The following is a 21269-nucleotide window of genomic DNA, read 5'->3' as shown; positions in this document are numbered from 1 at the left end:
AAACCTACATTGATAGTTTGGACCAGTAGCTGCACACTTAAGGATTCATGTCAGCCGGCTGCACATCACAACCCTCACTGAGCTTTTTTGTTTTTTACCTGTAAAGTGGATTTAAAGCAGGGATTCTTGTGCCCTCTCTGCACTTACAATAATGCAGCCAGTAAACCAAGAGGCAAGTCAGTTGTCACGTGTAACCTCTGGGTTGTCTAGGTTGTTATTAAACATGGAACAGCATTATAGGTTATTAAATCAAACACAAGAGAATGTTTTGTACCATGCTGAACTCCTGTATTCTAAGGTGCTCTCTTATTTGATAATGAAGAGAAAGGAGGCAAAGTGAAATAAATCAATGACCTGGATCACATAATTTGGTCAAATGGAAAATCCGGGATTTGATCCCAGGTTTTATGGTCTTACATTGTTGAATTCTGCCAATAGACGGGTACATCTGTCCTGTTCTGGTTTTACATAAAAATATATGAGGTTAGACCATAGGTGGAAGGCAGAAGCTGCATGAAGAAGGCTTGGCTCATTTTGGGCTTGAGGATCCAAGAGAACCTCAAGCTGAGCCGTCAGTGGCTCTCCCACCTATGTCAAATAATGGCAATAAGGGGACAAAGCGCATAGGAAGAATAGGATTTAACAATCAGACAATTTGGTGGAGCAATGAAGAGTACCAACACCACAGTGCAGGGCTCCTTGTTTCAAGATTCCTAACTTGCTCACTGTACTGTATTTATTGAATGGATTATGAGACTGGGTATTTTCTCCCACATGGGTAAAATCAAATGATTGTTGGGTTACTGTCCTGTTTTCTTACCACTTACTTACCACCAGTGTTTAGTTTAAGTTTTTACTATGTATGTTAAAAAAAAAAGGGAAGCAGAAAAATAAGTCTAGAAAGTTATTACCCAAGAGTGCAAAATTAGTTGCATGTTGAAATCAAGCTTAATAAAAAATATGCCTTGCCCATTACACAACAACTGGGGTGTGAGTGGTACCTACCATGAAACTCGTATTAGGCTGGAAATGGCACAGTGTAACTCCCTAATAAACCACTTATGGATCTGTACCGGTAGTGCTGCAAAGAAATACAGCAATCTAAGTCAGACCAACATTTTGGCTATCGCTACCTTCTCCATTGGTGAAAGTAGGAGTCTGATCCAAATGGTAAAGGATTGCTTTGTCATGGTAAGTACCCTTCCCAAATTACCTTTTTATAAGATGTTCATCTGGGTAATAAATGTGCAATCCCGGGTACTTGAAAGTATCAAACTTTCATGCTAATATGGGGATTGGCACAGCGCTACATTCTACCTCTGTCAGATGCTTACATGAGAATATGCAGCATTTACCCTAATTTATTTTCAGACCTGAAATATAGCCAAATTCCTTGAACAAATCAATCTCCTCTAATAAATTGTCTCCATCCTCCCACAGATAAATGAGCGCATCATCTGCGTACAGCGAGATAATGTGCTATCTGTTGGTCATCCTTATTCCCCAGTCTTGAATTTTCTGTCTTAAAAACCATATTAATGGCTCCCTGTCTGTTGCAAAGATGATGAACAATAGTGGGCATCCTTGTCTAGTGTGTTTGTTTATGCAGAATTGTTTAGAGATCACCTTACCTGTTCACTCTTGGCTAGCAGTTCCTTGCAGAGCAGCTGTACCCGTCCTCTAAATTCAGGCCCAAAACCCGTTTTTTTCGTTTGTTTTCTAATTACCATCATGAGGTATGGTCGTCTCCGGATATCAAAGGCCTTTGCTATATCAAGAGATACAGCCAGTTGTATTTGGCCCTCCCTACGTGTCCCCTGCTTGGGCGATCCAATTACCTTAAATTGAGGAAAGTGTGTCTGCCTGGGATAAAGCCAGTCTGATCTTAAATCACTTTGCCAACTGGCTATTACCATTCCTAGGAACGTATCATTTAGATTCATAAAGGATATTCTAGGTTCAATTAGCTCAATAGTTGATAGGGACAAACGTCAATAGTTTGGGCCAGACCACTATTAGCACTTCCCTAATCCACCCTGGCAGTTTCCCGATCCATCGTGCATTTTCATACATCTATACAAGCTCCAGGACAATTTGGGTTTTGTAGGTTGTATAAAACTCAACAGGGGATCAGTCTGTGCCCAGATTTTTATTTTGCACCATTTGGTCTATGGCGATGTCGACTCTATTTTCTTAGACCTTCTAATGCCTGATACTGTATTGGGTCAATTCTGGGAATGTTCATGGCTTCTAAATAACCATACAATCGACATGTTTCCATCTCACACAAGGCTTCATATCAATGTTACAATATTTAGAAAAGGTCTCCTTGATGCCCACCTGTGTGAATTCTTTCACTCATTGGTGTTTTGATAGCTCCATTTAGTGTTCTAGTGGCATCAGCTTTTAGGAGCCAGGCAAGTAGCCTGCAATCTGTCACCTTCATAGATGTTTTAGCTGTGTGGTCTTGATACTATACTTCTTTCTCAGCTATCTAATATGCTTGAATTGTTCAGGATCAGTTATAGATAATGGAGACTTCTTATCATCTGATCCGGTCACCGTTTCAGGTTAAGAGTCAGGTGCACCTGCTTGAGGGGTATTTTTGAGTAAGAGAACAGCCACCGCTTATGCCATTTCTCTAACTGATTCCTCTCTGGTGGGTCATCTGTGAGTGTGTCTGCTCTGCCTTTTTCTGCTGTGTTTCATTGTCTATACAGTGTCAGGATTGTACATGTCATATGGGATAGCCGCTCCTTCTATTGGAGCCAAAACCAATCCTCTTTCAAGCCAATAGGAAGAAGTGGTCTTGTCGCCTACTGTAACTCAAAGGTTAGCAGGAAACATGAGAGCATAACCAAGGCCCATCTGGCATAATTTTGTTTCCCCCTTTTTAGGTCTCGCCTGAGCCAGCGCTTTAGCGCTGCTCTGGCGAGAGCTATAGAAAGCGGGATTTGGAAGTGCAAACTAGTGCTTTTCAGGCCGCCAACTACAGTGCATGTGCGCCGGGCGCGCGCACCATTTGTCAGCCTGCTGATCACTTTCGTGGCCGCTTTGATGTTCTCAGTGAGCCGTGCGGCCACTGAGAACATGAAAGCGGCCGCGAAAGTGCTCACCATATGCCAGCCTTCCTTGTGTTGCTTTAGCACTCACCGCCCCCCCCCCCCCCCCCTACCATGTTACCCGTGTGGCTCACTTTCTCTTTCATGGCCGCGCGGCGTTAATTTCACGGCCGTGCAGCCAATGCTTGTTTACTTTACCTCATTTCATTCCTTTTCATTCCCCGTCTGTCTTCTTTACTCCCCCTTTCGACCTGTATCTCTCTGTTTGGTTTCCTGCGCGTTCTTTGTTTCTCCGATTAAGTCATGTTTCCTGTTTTAAAATATTGTGTACATTCTGCATATTATTTAGCTCTACAGAATGGCAGATCGATATAACATGCCACACTGTCTGCTGTCCAGGTTAATGTAACACTGCTGCCCCTCTACAACATTCCCAAATCCCGAACTAACTCGCGGTTTAAAAATATTTATTGTGCTGTGGCGGCACCCTGTGGCCTTTCGGTGTAGGTGTTAAGTCGCCCTGGAATTGTTCCTCCTTACATACAGCTTTGCTTGTGACTGATGCCATGCGCCGCTGCTAAGTGCCCGCAGGAAATAAAACCAGCATTGGCATAGCCAATAGGTCTCGCTTTTGGGACCTTCTAAGTATTTAGTTATGCAACTGTTGCATGGCTAAACACTTATAAGGTCCCAAAAGCGAGACCTATTGGCTATGCCAATGCTTGTTGGTTTTGTACTTCACTTGTGTGGTCCTGGTAGATATCAACTGCGCTCCCATATATGGTCTTTTGGTTCTTGAGAGTTGTAATATTTGGTCTCCATCCCTATAGACAAATAGCCTTGCCACTATCGTCTCAGAGGTGTCTCTGGCAGCGGAGGGTGCCCTACGGCTCAATGTGCCCTTACGATTGAAAAGCAGTTTGGTTCCTTACCCACCATGACCGATGACATGAGCCAATCCTCGAGGAACAGATCCATGTTTGGACCCCGACTGTTCTGGTATCCCAGTGATCCTGATGCTGTTCCGTCTAGAGTGCCCTTCGGCATTCTCTCCTTTCAGTTTATGGTATCTCATTTCCTCCTTCAGCGACTTAAGATGTGTTTGCATGTCCATCATTGTTCATCAGAACTGATTTATTATTTTCAACTCAGCCAATGAACTTCTGTGATCCTTCCTCAAGTCTGACATCAATTGACACAAAGTCTGTTCTACATTCTAGGGTGTTTTTCTTGTCCAGCATTGCTTGCAGTATTTTATTAAATTTGCCCCTATGCTCATCCAATGTTGATTCTACATGCTCCAGCAGGTCTCTCAGTTCAGAAGTTTACCCTAGCATCTCTACGGAGACCCTAGTTATTGCCACAGTTATTGCCACTTTTCAGTTTCACCAATCTAACACCACACTGGAAGAGTTTGGTGTTGCAGGCTGCAATCTCTTCAAAATCCTGGCTGCGTTATGCCACTCCACGGTCAGTAGAATAGTTACACAAGCAATTGCGAAATGCAAAGGCAGACTTCCATCACATATTTCAGGTTTATGTCCTTTAAGAGCAGTATTCTCCTACATTTTGGTCTCGATGGCAGCCAGCTTCGTCATTGCCCATCTTGAAAGTATAATTGGCACAGGTTTGTTGGGGTCATCTACAGCGGTCCCCCCCCCCCCACACACACACACACTTCATGAGGCTCTACAGAGCTAGTCCTCTGGGATCGTTCTTTGTGCACAATTTATTTGTGGATCTAGCTCCGCCCACAACTAACTGGTCATTGTTGTGGGTTAATGGCTGCACATGAGACCTAGTTGTTTTTTTGTTTGGTGGCATGTCTCTTAATAGCATGGGGCAAAATTCACCTTCACTGTCTCCTCAAGTCCACTCTACCGCCTCAGGATGGCCTACAGCCACTCCTCCTGCATAGCCTTCCAGGGGACCTGCTCTCGCCACCGAACTACAGATCAGCATGCAGTCCAGAGCCCCTTCCAATACCAGTCTCACTTACAGGCTGACCTTTTATTGTGCCATCCATACCTCTCGCAGGCAGTTTCCAGCAGTGCGGGGGCCCCAGGGTTCGAGAAGGGCTTTACCAGCACTGAGGGGGTAGGGATTCATGGTGAAAATATTGAGTCTGCTGTGGAGCTCCAGTGGTTGCACTGCACACGTTGCCATCTTGCCCCCCCCCCCCCCCCCCACACACCCACCCCTGCTGCTGAAGAGTGACTTGCTGGTTGACCTTGATGGCTGTGAATACTATCTCAGCCATGTAGGTAAAGTCCATTGATGTCCATATGTGTATATTGTTTTGGCAGCTGGTAGTGTGTGCAAATGATAGCAAACACCATTTCATTGTCGTGAATTGTCAGAAGACATTGTCTATCCTTGGTTTACAGTAGCAGGTGTTGTTCTGCCAGCAGGCTTCCAAGAGTCTGTTGGTTTCTGGTCTCTGCTTGTTTCTAATCTCTCTGTATGATGGCCAACATACAAGCCTAGCAAGATGCTATTGAGCGAGTATATAAGGTTGTTTTGTCACTAACCTTTCTATTGTGTTCCTGGTACCTTAGTGATGTGTATTCACTGTATTTTCATATTGATGACGTGTAACACAGTAATTCTGTGTTCCTTGTATATTACTTTTGGGTCGATCTTACGAGGGCTATTGTGTCAGCGGCACTTCAACCGATTGGGTGAAAACTAAGTATTTTTAGTGATTCTATACCTCACGTCTGGGCCACATTGTGGAAACCTGGAGGTAATAGAGCCATTAGTAGTATTGCTGCTGGTTCCCCTCTGCTGCTTAACGACACACAAACCACCAAATTCACTTCCAAGTTGCCAAATGTCGTTATGCCTTGTGAGCTTCATTGAGCTACTGAGCTGTTCTCAGAAACCTTGGTACCAGTGACTCAGAGGATAAGTGACCTGTAAAGCAGTTTGGCATCTCTACCAGGATCACTTGAAATTGCTACTCAAGACCAAAATATCTGTGAAAAAAATACCCTTTTACATTGACAGCTGACTGCAACACCGGCCCTCTTTGCTGCATTGGCAAGCCCACAATGACTCCATTGTATCGCATCTTCTGTCTTCGCACAGTACACCCAACCTTCCACATAGGTCAACTTCACTCTTCTGTTTCTTCCTCCTGTACCTCACATAGGACCTTCAGCTGCATACAGGTTAACTCCTCTCCTACCACAGTAACATACTTAGCTGCTGCAAAAAAAGAAAAAGAAAACACTGCAACATTATTGGAGTGTCTCTTAGGCTTTTACTCTCTGCTCCCAGCTCTTCCTCTGGATGATGCCCTCACACACATCTTCCATCATTATGCTGCATCAGTGGTAAATGCTTGCTATATATAAGTACTAGAAAACATAATGGTTTGGTTGTTCTGGAAACTTGATATGCTGGTTTTTCACTCCAAGTACAATCATATTCTTGGATAAATCACTCAACTCTTATTACAACATATCACTCAAAGAGCCAAAGTTTTACTCTCACTCTGAAAGTCTGAGACGTTTTATATTCTTTGTCTGGAGCGGTTTGCTCGCTCTCTAAAAATCTACTAGTACTTTTTGTGTTTATCAGTTTAGGAGCGCTCCTCTTGCTGACACTGTGTGATTGCTTCTCACACCTTCACATCCTGTTGGATCTGTAGTCTCAAAGGTTCATTGTTTCCTTAAAGCAGGCTCTAAATTCCTCACAATTGCATGCACCAGTCAGATGGAATGGCTGACCAATTCTCTTATTTTATTTCCTAAATATGTATGGCTGCATACTCGTGAGTATTCAATTGCATTTTCATTTACCCAAATGGCTTGCACTAGTTTTCAGCCTGATCTTTTTACAGTCTGTTTAAAAAAGAATACCTTTATTTTCTTCCTTAATCTCAAAATGTTTAAATTTTCTCCTCTTTCCCACATTGATTATCGATGCAGGTCCCTCATTTAAGCATATCTCCTTCATGGCAACACCAGACTGTTTGACCCGGGAAAAAACAGCATTTTTTATTTAAATATTTTTGTACTTTCTGTGGGTCTGATGTACATCCATTAACCCACAACAATGAGCTGTTAGTTGGGAGCGAGTTCCACAAATAATTTGTGCACACAGCAAGCTGCATAGAGTAATCACCTAAGCGCACCAGCCAACAAGAGTCCTCATGCAGTAGAGGAATTTTGTGAACCTTTGCTGCAGACCACAACAGAGGAGAGCAAGGTAGCTGTGAGTTTAGTGAGCCTTCAGGGAGGTCTGTCATAATAAGTTGGCTTATTGTACAGCCCTTTGCGCTCATAAGATAAAGTGCCCCTCGTGTTGGGACAGACACCCTGTTGTGTGCTTCAAGTCCATCTCCAAAGCAATTGATAGCTGGTCCAAAGTGCCACCCTCTATTTCCGCTCTCTGTCATCCACTCTCACAACTCCACATTTTGGGACTATAAATAGACTTTCAACCTCATCCCTTATACACTGAACCTGAGATTTGCTGTTGGTCCACCATAGTCGGGATGGTGTGAAACCAGCTGTGGTCTTGCCAGTGGCCCGCAAGACACGCCCTCGGGTAAATGACTGTTAAGATCATGAACACCATCCACTCCGGCTCACCTTCCGACCCCTGCCCCCACCACATCTTCAACAAGGCAAGCTCCATCATCGCGCCCCAACTCCGTAAAATCATCAACAACTCCTTCGAGACCGCCACCTTCCCGGAGAGCTGGAAAAACACCGAGATCAACGCACTACTCAAGAAACCCAAGGCAGACCCAAAGGACCTCAAGAACTTTTGACCCATCTCCCTGCTCCCGTTCCCAGCGAAAGTCATGGAGAAGACCGCCAACAGACAACTGACCCACTTCCTGGAGAAGAACAACGTCCTGGACTCCTCCCAATCCGGCTTCCGTAGCAATCACAGCACCGAAACCACCCTCATCGTCACCACAGATGACATTAGAACCCTACTGGACAATGGCGAAACCGCGGCCCTCATCCTCCTGGACCTCTCGGGCGCCTTCGACACCGTCTGCCACCACACCCTGCGCACACGCCTCCACGACGCAGGGATCCGAGACAAAACCCTGGACTGGATCACCTCCTTACTCACCGGCAGATCCCAGAGAGTCCGCCTCCTCCCCTTCCGCCCGAAGCCACCATGATCACCTGCGGCGTACCCCAAGGATCATCCTTCAGCCCAACCCTTTTCAACATCTACATGGCACCTCTCGCCAACATTGTCCGAACACACCACCTCAACATCATCTCGTACGCCGACGACACCCAGCTGATCCTCTCCCTCACCAAGGACCTGGTCACCGCCAAATCCAACCTCCATGAGGGAATGAAGGCCGTCGCAGACTGGATGAAGACTAGCCGGCTGAAACTGAACTCTGACAAGACGGAGGTCCTCATCCTCAGCCCCACCCCCTCAGCATGGGACGACTCCTGGTGGCTGGCCACGCGGCGAGCTGCCCCGACACCCTCCAACCACGCACGCAACCTGGCAGTCATTGTGGACTCCACGCTCTTTATGACCCAGCAAGTCAACGCTGTTGCCTCCTCCTGCTTCAACACCCTCTGCATGCTCCGCAAGATCTACAGATGGATCCCCACCGAAACCAGAAGGACGGTCACCCAAGCACTTGTAGGCAGCAGGCTGGACTATGGCAATGCCCCCTAAGCAGGAATCACAGCGACACTCCAGAAGAGACTCCAACGCATACAAAACGCCTCCGCACACCTCATCCTCGGACTCCCACTCCACAGCTACATCACCACCCACCTGAGAGACCTGCATTGGCTCCCGGTCAACAAGAGGATCACCTTCAAGCTCCTCACCCACGCTCACAAAGCACTCCACAACGCCGGACTAGCATACCTCAACAAACGACTGTCCTTCTACACTCCAAACCGCCTGCTCCACTCACCTCGCCACCGTCCCATGCATATGCTGAACGACCACCGGCGGCAGATCATTCTCCCACCTCGCCGCCAAAACATGGAAAACCCTACCTGTCCACCTACGTTAGACCCAGGACCTGCTGACCTTCAGGAGACTACTCAAGACCTGGCTGTTCGACCAGTAGCTGCCTCCCCGTTAACCCCCCCACAAAGCGCCTTGAGACCCTCACCGGTGAGTAGCGCGCTCTACAAATGTCTGATTGATTGATTGGTGGCTTACACCTTTTTTCTGGCTCTAAGGTTAAACCCAGAGGAAGCCTTGCAACATTTTAAGCAACTAAAGTTTATTTAATTTTGAACACATCATCAAATGTTAGTCACATGTTCATACCATAAAAGCTTTTTCTGACTTGAACTAGCTTGAGCAAGAGTCTCCATCTGTCTGTAAACTTATAAGCAAAAGTGTTGGTTGAATGATTGTCATGACCTTTGGTAGGCAGGTAATAACAGTTCCAGGTATGCCTGGTTTTATGGGATACAAACCTTGGTAATGATGCAACTCTTCTCACTGTTATTTCTAGGATCCAGAAATTCTAGCCTGGGATCTGCGACAGCCGGGTCAAGTGCTCTTTTCCATGATGCGGAGTGTGACAACCAACCAGAGAATGTACTTCGACTTGGAAACGTGAGTTGCTGATATTCTGATTTATCTGTAACCTGACCACTTGTAAACAATATATCTCTTGGTCTCGACCCTGCAGCAGTGGGAACAGTCCGGACCCAACCTGACTGGCAGTTTCGGCTGGACTGTTACCATTAGAGCAAGGCAAGGTCAAGCCTGATTTGCAGATGGCTGGGTCTAAACTGAGGTGGTGTGGAGTGCAAAGTAACCATGGATTGGATGCCTTCCTGAATAATTACCGGTGGCTGAGAGTAATTCAAGCAGATTCCATCCATCCATCCCTTTTTGTATACTTCATCAATTATGATTGGGTGGTTGTGGCGGTCCTGTAGTGGTCCCATCGCCATTGTTGTAGTACGGCGGATGGGCCGCCAGTCTGGCGGTCCAGGGACCACCCCCACGGGTTAGTCCACAGAACTCTTAATTACGCTCCAAGTCTAGGGAAAGCAATCGGGATGCTATTCGTATTTTGAGAAATAAGAGGTTTAAAGAACACGATCTCAAGATTTAGAGACTGGCCAGTTATGTAACAGAATTAGAAAATCCCAGGAGATGAGGCAATATCAGGATTTTTTGCCTCCTTGAGGGTATTGAGAAAGATGCAGATTAATGCGGAAAAATATTGGAAGTCTCCCAAAAGTAAATACTACTATGCCTAGCGACTTGGACATTGAAAGGGCACATACAGTGCCTGAACATTAGATTAAGGATAGTAATTATCCTAGGCTAATGCTCTTGAGCCCACTAGGCTTTCTTCACTACACCTTGATACTTCAAAGGGCCAAGAAGAACCCCAACATTGAGTGGGAAGAATGCAGACTTGCATTTGCTCAAGATTTTGCAAGAGATAAAGTAAAGAATAAGAAAAAGTTTCTGTATCTTTGACCACAGGTAGGAAAACGGATATTTGATGCACATTTTAAGGACCTTACAGAATAATGATCACGTGTAAAGGTAAGATGCAAACATTTGATGATACTGTTTCACTCCTTTTCCTATGAGATTATAATAAGGATATGAACATGTGAGCACTGTTGCCTTGCAGCACACATAGAATCACTGTTTTTGGTTAAAGTTAGCATATCTGGCTTAGTTGGTAACCTCATATTATAGTGGCACCTGTAGGTTTTCATATTTTATGGGAATTGGTTTAGTTTGTGCTTGTCTTATGATTGGACCCAGTGGTTAATTTGAGCAGGAGATTTAACGTGGGTCCCACCAGTACTCTTTTATTGGGACCGGCACTCATATTTTCTCTTGAGATGTCTGACCCTAGCAAGAGAGACAAAAACGCAAAAGGGAGAAAGAATGGAGAACAGGAAGATGGAAAACCCGTAACAAAGGGACAAAATAAGGATGAAAAGAACCTGCAAAAATGAGATAAAGGGACCGGGCGAAGCATTTGAATCCTTGATCATCCTGCATTTGTGTTGGATGTTGTGCAGGTCACGTTCTTGTCGTGCGTGGCTCCATGTGCCCTTACCATTTCCAAGTGCCTTTATGTTTGACCTGCCTGCTAATAAAAACTAGATTAAAAACCAAAAAAGGGGTAGTGAGCGTCTGGTGGGGGATTGGAGAGGCATGAGGTGAAACTTAGACAATGCAGCCGAAGGTTTTGGCATCCCAACCTTCTGTAGCATCCGCCTCGGGTTTCTGAACAAAACATTGGATTCATGTACTTGGTCTGTTACTCTGGAAAGACCTGCTCCTCAGGTTCTGACATTTGGTTCCTGTTTTCAAGAGTAGATTTATGATGAACTGTTAATTTAGTTTTTACTTCTAAGGTTGCTGTTCTAGTTCAAGTATCAATTTCATATCATTCTACTGCTCTGAGTTATTGATAGGTCAGTTGTTAAAAGTTGTAAGATTCTACCTCACTTTCTTTGTAATGTGTTTTATTAAAGTTTCAGTCATGGTATAACGGTACCATATGCATGTGAGGGAATGACAATGGGATAAAACAAGAGTTTTCCTCATTTGAGTGTGTCTCATCCACTTTTATTGAAATACACGTACCTTTGTTTTCAAGTGTGTGAAGATGTAGAGTAAGATTACTACAGTTTATTTCCATTATGGTCTTCTTTAAGTAGCCTATCAGTAAGCCATGTTAAGTTGTTCCGCATACATGCTAAAATGTTTTTATGCAGAAATTAATACAGAACTACTGCTTATGCTGAATTGAACTGTGTAGTATAAAGTACTGCTGTAAGATTAAAAAGTACTTTGTTTTCTTAAAAAGATAAGCAGTGGACAAGACACTGAAATTATTGCATCTGTTGGTTGATTAAGTGCTGAGCAACTGCCTGTGACTGCTAGCCCTCGCTACCCTGAGAGTGAAGTGTAGAAAGGGTTGTCCTTGGCCTAGTTTGAAGATCCATTAGTATGAAAGACTCCAGTTGCCCTATCCAACTCTGTTCCCCCCCTCCCCCAAACTGGGTCAAGCACCAACCAATGGAATAGATCACATCCCCTACCATCCTCTCTACTTAGCATCACCATACCCAATATTTAGCTATACTAGCAGCCTAATCTTCCAAGAAATAACAGTCAGTTCTGGTCACAACTTTCTTCCGGTGCATCACCTCCCTTTTGTCCTCCTCTATGCGGTGTCCCCCTCTGAGTGACCCTAGACAAACGTGTCACCAAGGAATTCTGGCAGAAACATGAATAAGGCTCCCATGTAAATCAGATCACTTGTTTGCTTGGGTTCTTACCACTGGTGATGTAGTGGGTATGAGTTGAGTTCTGGGTCCCTCATACATGACTATCACAGACTCCGCGTGTGATTCTACCACAGTGGGAGGCTTGCCAACATGTGGTTGCAGGCCGCCAAGAAGGCCCATTGGAAACTGGGGCTTTCTGGTTGATTCACTGGTCCACGGTGACAATGGTACTCGTGCAGGCCCTGATCATACAGTGGCTGTTCTTCCTGACTGATGAAATTAGGCTAACATTTTCTCAGACTGACTAAAGACTGAATTACCATCATTGCTTAGTTAGTAGCAGACTGGATTTATGAAAGGTAGACTTTCAAGTGACAGTATCAGGTTGTTCGGTCATGTAATAAATTTCACAAAGGGGACGGTTATCCTATCTAATGTCATTTGAGTTGAGATACGTTTTGTAAAATGCAGTTAAATATTGGAAGCTTTAGTTGAACAGCAGATGTCTCCATATTTGTGTATTCCCTTTCTTCTGTAATAATTGCTTTCATATTGCCTTTTTATCTTTGTGTTCACTTATATAAATTCAGTAAAACGATCTTAAATTAAAAAAGGGTTACAAGAACAGTGTTAATATTGAAGATATTGAAACAAAGCATTTCATTTGTTGGTTTTTTTGTGTTCCGTTTTTAATACACCAAAATTGTCCGACGTTTCTTAAGGGTGCAGGATGGATCGGAATCTTTGGGGTGGTTTTGAGGGAGGAGCTAACAGAGCAGTGTTGGTGTGCAGAAGCCCATCTCCCACCCTTTTGCCATCAATTACCAGTTGAAGCTGGAGGCTTGCCTTTTTGCCCCATTTTGTGTTTGCTGTGGTTCCTATAAGTCCTTAGAGGGAGTGGTCATACATTTTGGTAATGCTGCATTGTTTTGTTTGTATGGTGCGCTGGACCCCCGTGAGAAAGGCAGTCTTTCTTTTCAGGGGATGTTTCAATCAATCAGGGAATTGTAAGCAGGCTACTCACCCGTGAGGGTCTCAAGGTGCTGGGGAGGGGTAAGGGGGGGGGGGGGGGGGGGGGGACGAGAGCTCAGCTCCGTCGAAGAGCCAGGTCTTGAGTGCCTTCCTGAAGATGTTCAGGGAGGGGGCACGTCTGATGTCGATCGGGAGCTCGTTCCAGGTCTTGGTCGCGATGTAGGAGAAGGCTCTTCCACCTGGTCTGGTTCTGCGGATGCACGGGGTTTCAGCGAGGGCGAGGTCGGCGGATTGGAGGATTCTTTTGGGTACATGGAAGGAAATTCTTTTGTTGAGGTATTGTTTTCCGGTGTTATGGAGGCATTTGTAGGCATGGGTGAGTATCTTGAAGGTAACTTTCTTCTCGACGGGGAGCCAGTAGAGGTTCCGCAGGTGTTGGGTGATGTGTTCGTGTCGAGGGATGCCGAGGACCAGTCTGGCTGTGGTGTTCTGTATGGTCTGGAGTTCGTGGTGCAGCGACTTGTTGATCCCAGCGTAGAGGGTGTTTCCGTAGTCCAGTCTGCTGGTTATGAGTTTGTGGGTGACGTTCTTTCTTAATTCGGGGTGGTCCATTTGAAGGTCTTTCGGAGGATGTGGAGGGTGTTGAAGCAGCTGGAGGGGACGGCATTGATCTGTCATGTACCTTGTTGCTCTGCTGACCGTGTTCACGAAACCCCAATACTGTGTTGAAGCCCAGCTGCCATGCATTTACTGCCACGCATTCACTGCCACTTTCCCTTTCCTGTAGGAGTGGCCAGTATCTTGTGAGCGGCAACACAGAAGGTGTGGTGTCAGTTTGGGACACCACCTTGCCTCCTACCGGCAATGAATATCCGATATTGGAGCCTGTGCTTCAGTTCCAGGCACACAAAGACTGCGTCAATGGAGTCAGGTAAGCGAGTTTGCTGCATTCGATTTCACCTGGCTCTGTAGTGAGTGTGTTGCATGATGTCCAGTCTCTCCTCTTCATCATCAGCCCTATCGACTGTGCTTTTCCTAAATGTTGTCCCTGGCGGGAAATAGTATGATCTAAGAAGGGGACCTGGGAAAGTTACTCCAGTGGTTTCATGCTTTTGATGCTGATATAGTTCCAACATACTTGTCACAAGATTAAACCGCCAAGAGTTAAACTCGGCCTTTCGTACTTTGCGAGGTCTATAACATTTGCAAGTGCTTGGTGCAATTTTATTTTAATGCTTGATTTTACAATTTTTATTTCACTACTGGATTTTGCACTTTTCAACACATTTTGTACAAATATTCTACAAAAATCCATGCAAGAGGTTTAATTTAACAGTTCAAAGAAGGAAAAGCCCAGATTGCCACTGTTCTCTTGGAAGATGCAAGATGTTCTGCTAGCCTTGGCACTTCAGCTCCCATCACTGTGCATGCTGCTTCCTGTAGGTTGACTTTTCCATTTATAAACACTAGACAGGGGACAACTTTGGATTTAGGAAAGAGAAAATGGAAGTGATGTTTTTAGGGTTTTATAGACATCAAGTAAAATGTTTTTTTTAATAGCATGTATAGTGGTGTGTTTTCTATTTCTGTTTGCTCCCCAATTTTGTTGGTGGTACATTTGTGCCACATGGATCACCTAGTTTGGTAAAGTGCAGTCACCTGGGTTAGAGTTAGGGTCTTCTGGTCTCACACTATGTGCCATACTGTTTTTCTAGAGCACTAGAGATAAAGGATGAGTAAGAATGTGAATATATATTTGACAGCATAATATTATCGAAAAAAAGATAGACATTTTTATACATTTTTTTTTCCCTAAATAAAAATGGAATGACTATTTAGTAATGAGTCTATGCATAAGTTGAGTGGTTTTCTTGTGAAAGAAAACCAGGCACGTACGTGTTCAGTGTAAGAAACGGGCCGGTTTTAAAGTCTACATCATATAGTTGCATGGCCTCTTCAGAACAAAACAAGCATGCATAAAAATATGCCATGCCGGAAACCTTATGCAGATGCACAGTGTAATTTGCTATGTAGTACCTGTTTTCAGGGAGGGGAGGAAGAGCTCGACCCACTCAAAATCTCCCTTCTCTTGAGTCATGGCCCTTTCTCAAACTCAACAATGGTAATACATATCCTATCACACGCTGCACTTGTCAATAAAACCTGTTATTTGGAGCAAGTGGACTCATAAACATAGATTCACACATTTATTGTGACAGGCCCAATGTCCGATCACATGTTCCTATTACGGTGGCGCTGAATCTTCTGGATATTCTATATCCTCATTCTCCTGAACATCACTGCTTCACACTGTGGGCTTTTACATGGAGATTGTGGTCTGGTCCTGTGTTTATAACTATTGAACATGAAAAAAGGGCACAAACCACATATGCAAATGCACAGAGAGTAACGTTCTTGGTTATCATCGAAGAGGGAAAGGAGGTGCAGCCTGACCTACTCAAGGCTTTGTCTTTCACTGCACCCTACCACACTCAACAATGATAATAAATACATATAACATTGTGTCTGTCTGTCTGTCTGCCATTTTGTGGATGCCAAGAACTGGTTAACTTGGTGCCTTTATTAAGAAGCAGCTTATGGACCACTGTTGCCCTGTCACCTCCTCGCTTGCTGAAAGGTGTGGTCTGGGAAAGGGATGGGATTGTACTGAGGGGGCTTATCCAGAAACCAAGAGGAGGGACTCATAGCAAGCACTTTAACTGTAGCACGTATTTCTCTCTCCCGATCAGTTTGCACCCCAACATGCCACTTCTAGCCACTTCGTCCGGCCAGCGAAAATTCCCTGACCTCTGCGAGAGTGCAGACGAGGATGACACAGAAGGCACAGATGGTGACCTGATGACACTCAAGCACATCCAGAGTGAGAACTGCTTGCGGGTTTGGTGGTGCGGTGGCCCAGAGATGGAGGAGGAAGAAGGGCAGTGTCTGACAGCCCCGCAGACTGGTGAGAATGCACATGGGGAGACTGAACTCTGAAGCCAGTGGCACCATCCCTTGTAGTTTTGGGACGGCACGGTCTGTAGTAGCTCCCCTCGACCTCTCCCAGAGGAATGACTGCTTTAGACTTTAAGCGACCTACACTGAGCAAAATGGAGACCTTGCAGCTCCCACCAAAAGGAGGGTTGACGTACAGCAATCTACCTGTAACATTCAATCCCGAATCCTTTATCCGAGTTAGAAGTCAAAGGAGCAGGATTTATTTTATGTTCTACCTTTCTACTATACCTTTTGTGTTACTCTCTGAAAGTGATGATTTTTGTCAGCTAGTCATACCATTCAGGTTTCCCAGAGCCTGCTGTGAGTTGCCCTGCTCTTCTATACTAATGACTGTCTCTCACCCTAACCCTGTTATCCATTTGCTTTTCCTTCTCGAGAATTTACTTTTGCCAACTGTTCTCCAAGTACCCTCCCACTAGCTCTATTCCAGAACTGGTTACCACTAGGGATAGTGACTTTTGGCTAGAATAGTCCTAAGATGCATAATTGGGTTAGTACATGCATACCTGTTATCTGATAAATTCACCTCAGTCCTGTCCCTCACTCTGTCCAACCCTTTCAGTACTCTGACCCTACAGTCAGATCCACTGTTTAATTCACAGGAAGATGGAAGAGGACTTGCTAGTCTAGGGCGAGGGTATTCCTAGAAATGTTCACTGTTCCAACAAGCAGCATATTCTCCGATAGCAGTTATGGGAGCCAGAAACTTGCCATTCTTTACAATCAAGATCTGGTGTAGATTCACACCATCAAAATACTCATGTGATGTTTATCTAGACCTTAGTCAATCCTTTATAAGGAAAAAACCCAAAACATTTAGGCTTCTGTCAAGTGTTTGTTTGGAGACTATACTAACACCACCTAGAACCCCTGATATCCCCTTTAGTCTCACACCATCCTCAATTTATTTTGTATGTCATTGTGTCCTTCTGGGTATCAGTTTGTGTGCCTTTCTTTTAGCCTCTTCTTAATAGACCTTGCAAACTACTTCAGAAAAGCTCTTCTGTTCAGCAATGGAGTTTTGTTTGCTACCACTTTTGCATAACAGGATGTCTATGTATTGTTATGGATCATTGACACAGCTGACGTTTTTGAACATGTACCTATCAGAGAGTGTTTGGGATGCTGCAAACGTTGACAGCTAAGATGAGAGACTCTCTCTGCTGTCCAACCATGAGCTTTACTGATCTTAAATCTGAATTTCCTTGTGCCTGCACTAAGACTCCTGGCGGCAATGAGTATGGGTGCAGGGATCAGCTGAGCTAGATGGGATTGCCCAGTCATGTGAAATTCTTCGGATGAGGGGTCAAAAGCTGTCCTCCAGTTTACAAGTTCCTTGCCAGTGCAGGAAGTGTTCCTCAAAGTCCAGCTACCTCCTACCTTTCTAAAATTAAGGACTGTTGAATGAGGGTTGCAACCTGCAGAAAAGGAAAACATCATGTCTGGTCAAGATCTATGTTTGCACCAACATACGTGAGCATGTCAACAGCTTTTGTCCTAAAAACATGGTTTTGCATCCGTGCCATGCCAAAGACCTTAAGGCCTATCTCCAATAGCCTAAACCTCAATATCTAAGCCTGTACACAGTGTGTTCTTTCAAGCCCACCAAGGGCTCCTGGCCTCTAAACCATTGACATTGAAACATAGCTCTACTGTATCTCTTCTGACAGTCTTGAGGCAGAGTTGGACGCCAAGTCTTTGTTTGACTTCTAAATCTCTCGCTAGGTTTGAGGGGCGGTATGTAGACTATTCAGAAGAGCAGTAGTTGAGACATTCTCTGGTGAGTTGAGGTTTTTGGAGGCATACGGCCCAAACTCTCCCCATAAGACATACATTCTTGTATTGGTTATCTGAAATGTTACCATTAATTGTTCTCATTTATACCATTTGTGTGGGTTTGTGGCGACAACTTTACAAGCCCATATTATCAGAAGCTGCCATTAGAACCTGCAGCATTTTCGTTTGCTCAGCAGTTGGTTTGCTAGAATATTCTAGAAGACACACGTGGTTGGCCCTGGCCTTTTACTAAATCTAGAACTGCACTCATGGTTCCAGTCTGCGCCCAGAGAACTCCCTCTAGATCCAGTTTCGCAATGCTGATTACAGCCAATTGAAGATGGGCATGCAGCTAAGCAGGACTGCCAATAGCTCATTGCTTGTAGCACTATGTGGGAGAGCAGTGTGGGTCCCAAAAAAGAAAAGACACAAGCTATTCTTTAGTAAGGAAACAATTGTATCTAATCAGCTTGTGCAATGTACAGCTACAAGGCGCTCAGTAAGGCATTCATGCCACAGACTCTTGGCCACAAGGGGTCCCATTCCACCCTCCGTTGTCCTTTCCAGTGGCTCACGTAGCTCTGGAAAGGACAATCAAAAATAAAGCTATAGATTGGCAGGTGTCAATAAAAGTGGAAACTCTTGGAGTTGGGTCTTAATTCAAACAATGCCGTGGCTGCCTAATACATTATCAAGCACAGCGGGACCCTCATCCAGCGCCTCTACTCTATGTAGAATTGACAACACCTATTCTACAAATTCAGCTTCAGTCCAAAAGAGGAAACAGCCTTTACAACGCGGTCTAAGCCACGCATTCCGCTTTCCTGCAAAGTCAACCACGCTCACCTTAACCATGAATATGCCTTAACTATGCGTTGTAGAGGCACGCGTGGTTTAGCCATGTGTGCCTCGATGATTCAACTGTCCGGAAGCATGCTTATTTCCCAGTGATGGATTCAAAGTTACTCCTGCTACATATGTGTTCATGACTAGAGAAAATGAGTCTCCACTGTCAGGATCTCAGCTAAAATGTATGTCTGAATGCATTCTTGTTATGTAAAGGACATTTCTGTACACTTTTCCCATGCTATGAATTTACGGAGTAGTTGAAAATGTGAAGTGGTCTCAAAAGACTGTGGTCATCATTGCCCCTACGTTGATGCTTGCTGTTTGAGACCTTCTACAGATGAATGCCCCTTTATCAGTTTGCGTCTCAAGCCTGAATAGCCATCCATGACGTATGAATCAAAAGGCTTTGCATCACATAGGATGGTCATCTCATCACATCAAATAACAATACCATTTCACAAAAAGATCATGGTCTGCGAATTCTAGCACACTTTCAACAAGACGGATGGTAGTGACTGCTGCTCTTTGATAAATGTTCAATCAGCTGAAATCTGGATAAAAGGCAACATTGTGCACATTACAAATCTTCACAAGACACTATTGCTGGGATTCCAATGCTCACCAAGCTTCTCAGGAAGACCAAGCAACAAAGAGGAGTCCATTAAGAAAGTGCATTTCCCCCTTTCCTGCTTTATCTGATATGATTCTTGCTGTGTAACACAAAGCATGTTCATCTGTCATGAGTGAAAGTGTGTGTTACTTACCTGTGACATTGGTTTTCACCATTGTGTTTTACATAGAACCAAACTCAGATGTCCACTCCAGCCTCCTCAGCAGGCAAATGTGATAATAGTGAGCTGCTCTCTAAAAACAGCAGCCAGACCATGGGATATGAATGTGTCGTTCAACTCAATTTGCTTCAGAAGTTCGATCGCTCCTGAATAAAGACCTTCCCTTTGCAGACACCCACATATTTTTCAGGCTGTAAAGCTTTTCAACATCCTCCCACTAGAAGACCAGCAATAAGCATTACACGTCATCAAGACGTGATGATAGGCTGTCATTGAACTCCTCACAGAGCCACAATCCATCCTCCTCGGAAATCTGATTTCTTTTGTGTTTTTCCTTTACTAGTTGAAATGTGGAATGTACTTGTAAACCCAACAGTGCCCTTTTCATTGCTTCTTTGGAAATCATGTAGGTGGGCTAATGAGAGCTTGCTCTTGTATTAAAATCTTGAAGGCTTCGTTCAAAACATTTTCAAGAACCTAAATATTGTAAGACGAGCTTATCTAGAACAGACAATTTGCTGCACAATTGTAACTGGAAAGAAACTTTCTTCTTAACTTTTCCATCACCTGATAAGCTAAAAAACAGAACACCCCATAGTAATTGTGTTTGTTGGGGGTAGCTATGGTGTGAACAATGATTGTGCTGGTACAAAACCAGGATGAGGAGTACTGTACAAACTTTGAAGTTGAAGTGAGCTAAGACGCAGTAATAAAAAGTAAATTATTATCGCGTTACTAGAACATTTCCAGCAGATCTTATGCCTTCCTTTTCCATACACATTTGGGACAATTTCACGCTACATGTAACTTTGCTCAATCCGCAGTCCAGAATTCCCCTGACCAATCGTATAGCCCCCAAACATGCACTCATTCTGCAATAATATACCTTTCTATGTCCCAATAGGTTTATATTTTTCTGACGATTCCAAAACACAATGTTTTGAAAAAATGTGTGTTATTTATTAAAATAAAGTCATTGTGATTTACTTCAGGATATTTTTCGTAGTGACTGTTTATTCTGTCTTTATCCTAAAAGGGTCACGCTGTCCCTCGCAGATTTTAAAGTGGTTAGGTTTATGCTGAATACCTGGCTAGGCAATTTGTAATTCTGTGGGTGGCAGTGTGTTGCTCTTGTTCCACTCTTTGCTGGTAACGTAGGGGTTGGTGCACCCTCTCAACCACTTGGTAAACCTTAATTTTCCACATCTTGATGTGGCACATTCAAGAAGACACTGTAAACAGTTTAGCAAATGTAGATAAATCTTGGCTTAATTGTGGAGGATTGCTGTACTCCACTGGTTCCTAACAAAGGCCAACTTAAAGACAGGCCAGTCGTTCTCTTTTGGCAAGTGAAGGTGGTGTTCTATTGGAATACTCTTACGTACTCTTTTAAAAAACTGTATGTGTAGCAGGAGTATGTCAGACTACTTGATGCGAAAAGTATATTTTTGTGTAGCAGAATATTTTGTAAAGTTTTTTTTATTTTTTTTTTAAAGTGCCACTAAATGGAAATAAATAATTGTAGCTAACATGCCCAGATTGGTTGCCTTTGTTTAGCCTTTCGT

At 44.2% G+C, this 21269-nt stretch overlaps 1 protein-coding gene across 2 annotated transcripts in view; it reads left to right on the top strand.

Annotated features, from left to right (window-relative positions):
• The window catches only part of WRAP53 (WD repeat containing antisense to TP53), a 104050-nt gene extending 83352 nt beyond the window's left edge, over nucleotides 1–20698 (top strand). For both annotated transcript variants that reach the window (XM_085636708.1, XM_085636707.1), the window contains exons 9-11: nucleotides 9535–9638; nucleotides 14058–14201; nucleotides 16021–20698. In XM_085636708.1, the coding sequence (XP_085492834.1) occupies nucleotides 9535–9638; nucleotides 14058–14201; nucleotides 16021–16267 (495 nt within the window). In that variant the 3' untranslated portion in view covers nucleotides 16268–20698. The remainder of the gene's footprint in view (nucleotides 1–9534; nucleotides 9639–14057; nucleotides 14202–16020) is intronic.
• The last annotated feature ends 571 nt before the right edge of the window (nucleotides 20699–21269 follow it).

The sequence above is a fragment of the Triturus cristatus genome, chromosome 12 (assembly GCF_964204655.1).
Source record: "Triturus cristatus chromosome 12, aTriCri1.1, whole genome shotgun sequence".
Classification (NCBI taxonomy): Eukaryota; Metazoa; Chordata; class Amphibia; order Caudata; family Salamandridae; genus Triturus; species Triturus cristatus.
Note: the sequence above shows the minus strand (reverse complement) of the source record. Positions and strands in the feature narration are given on the sequence as shown.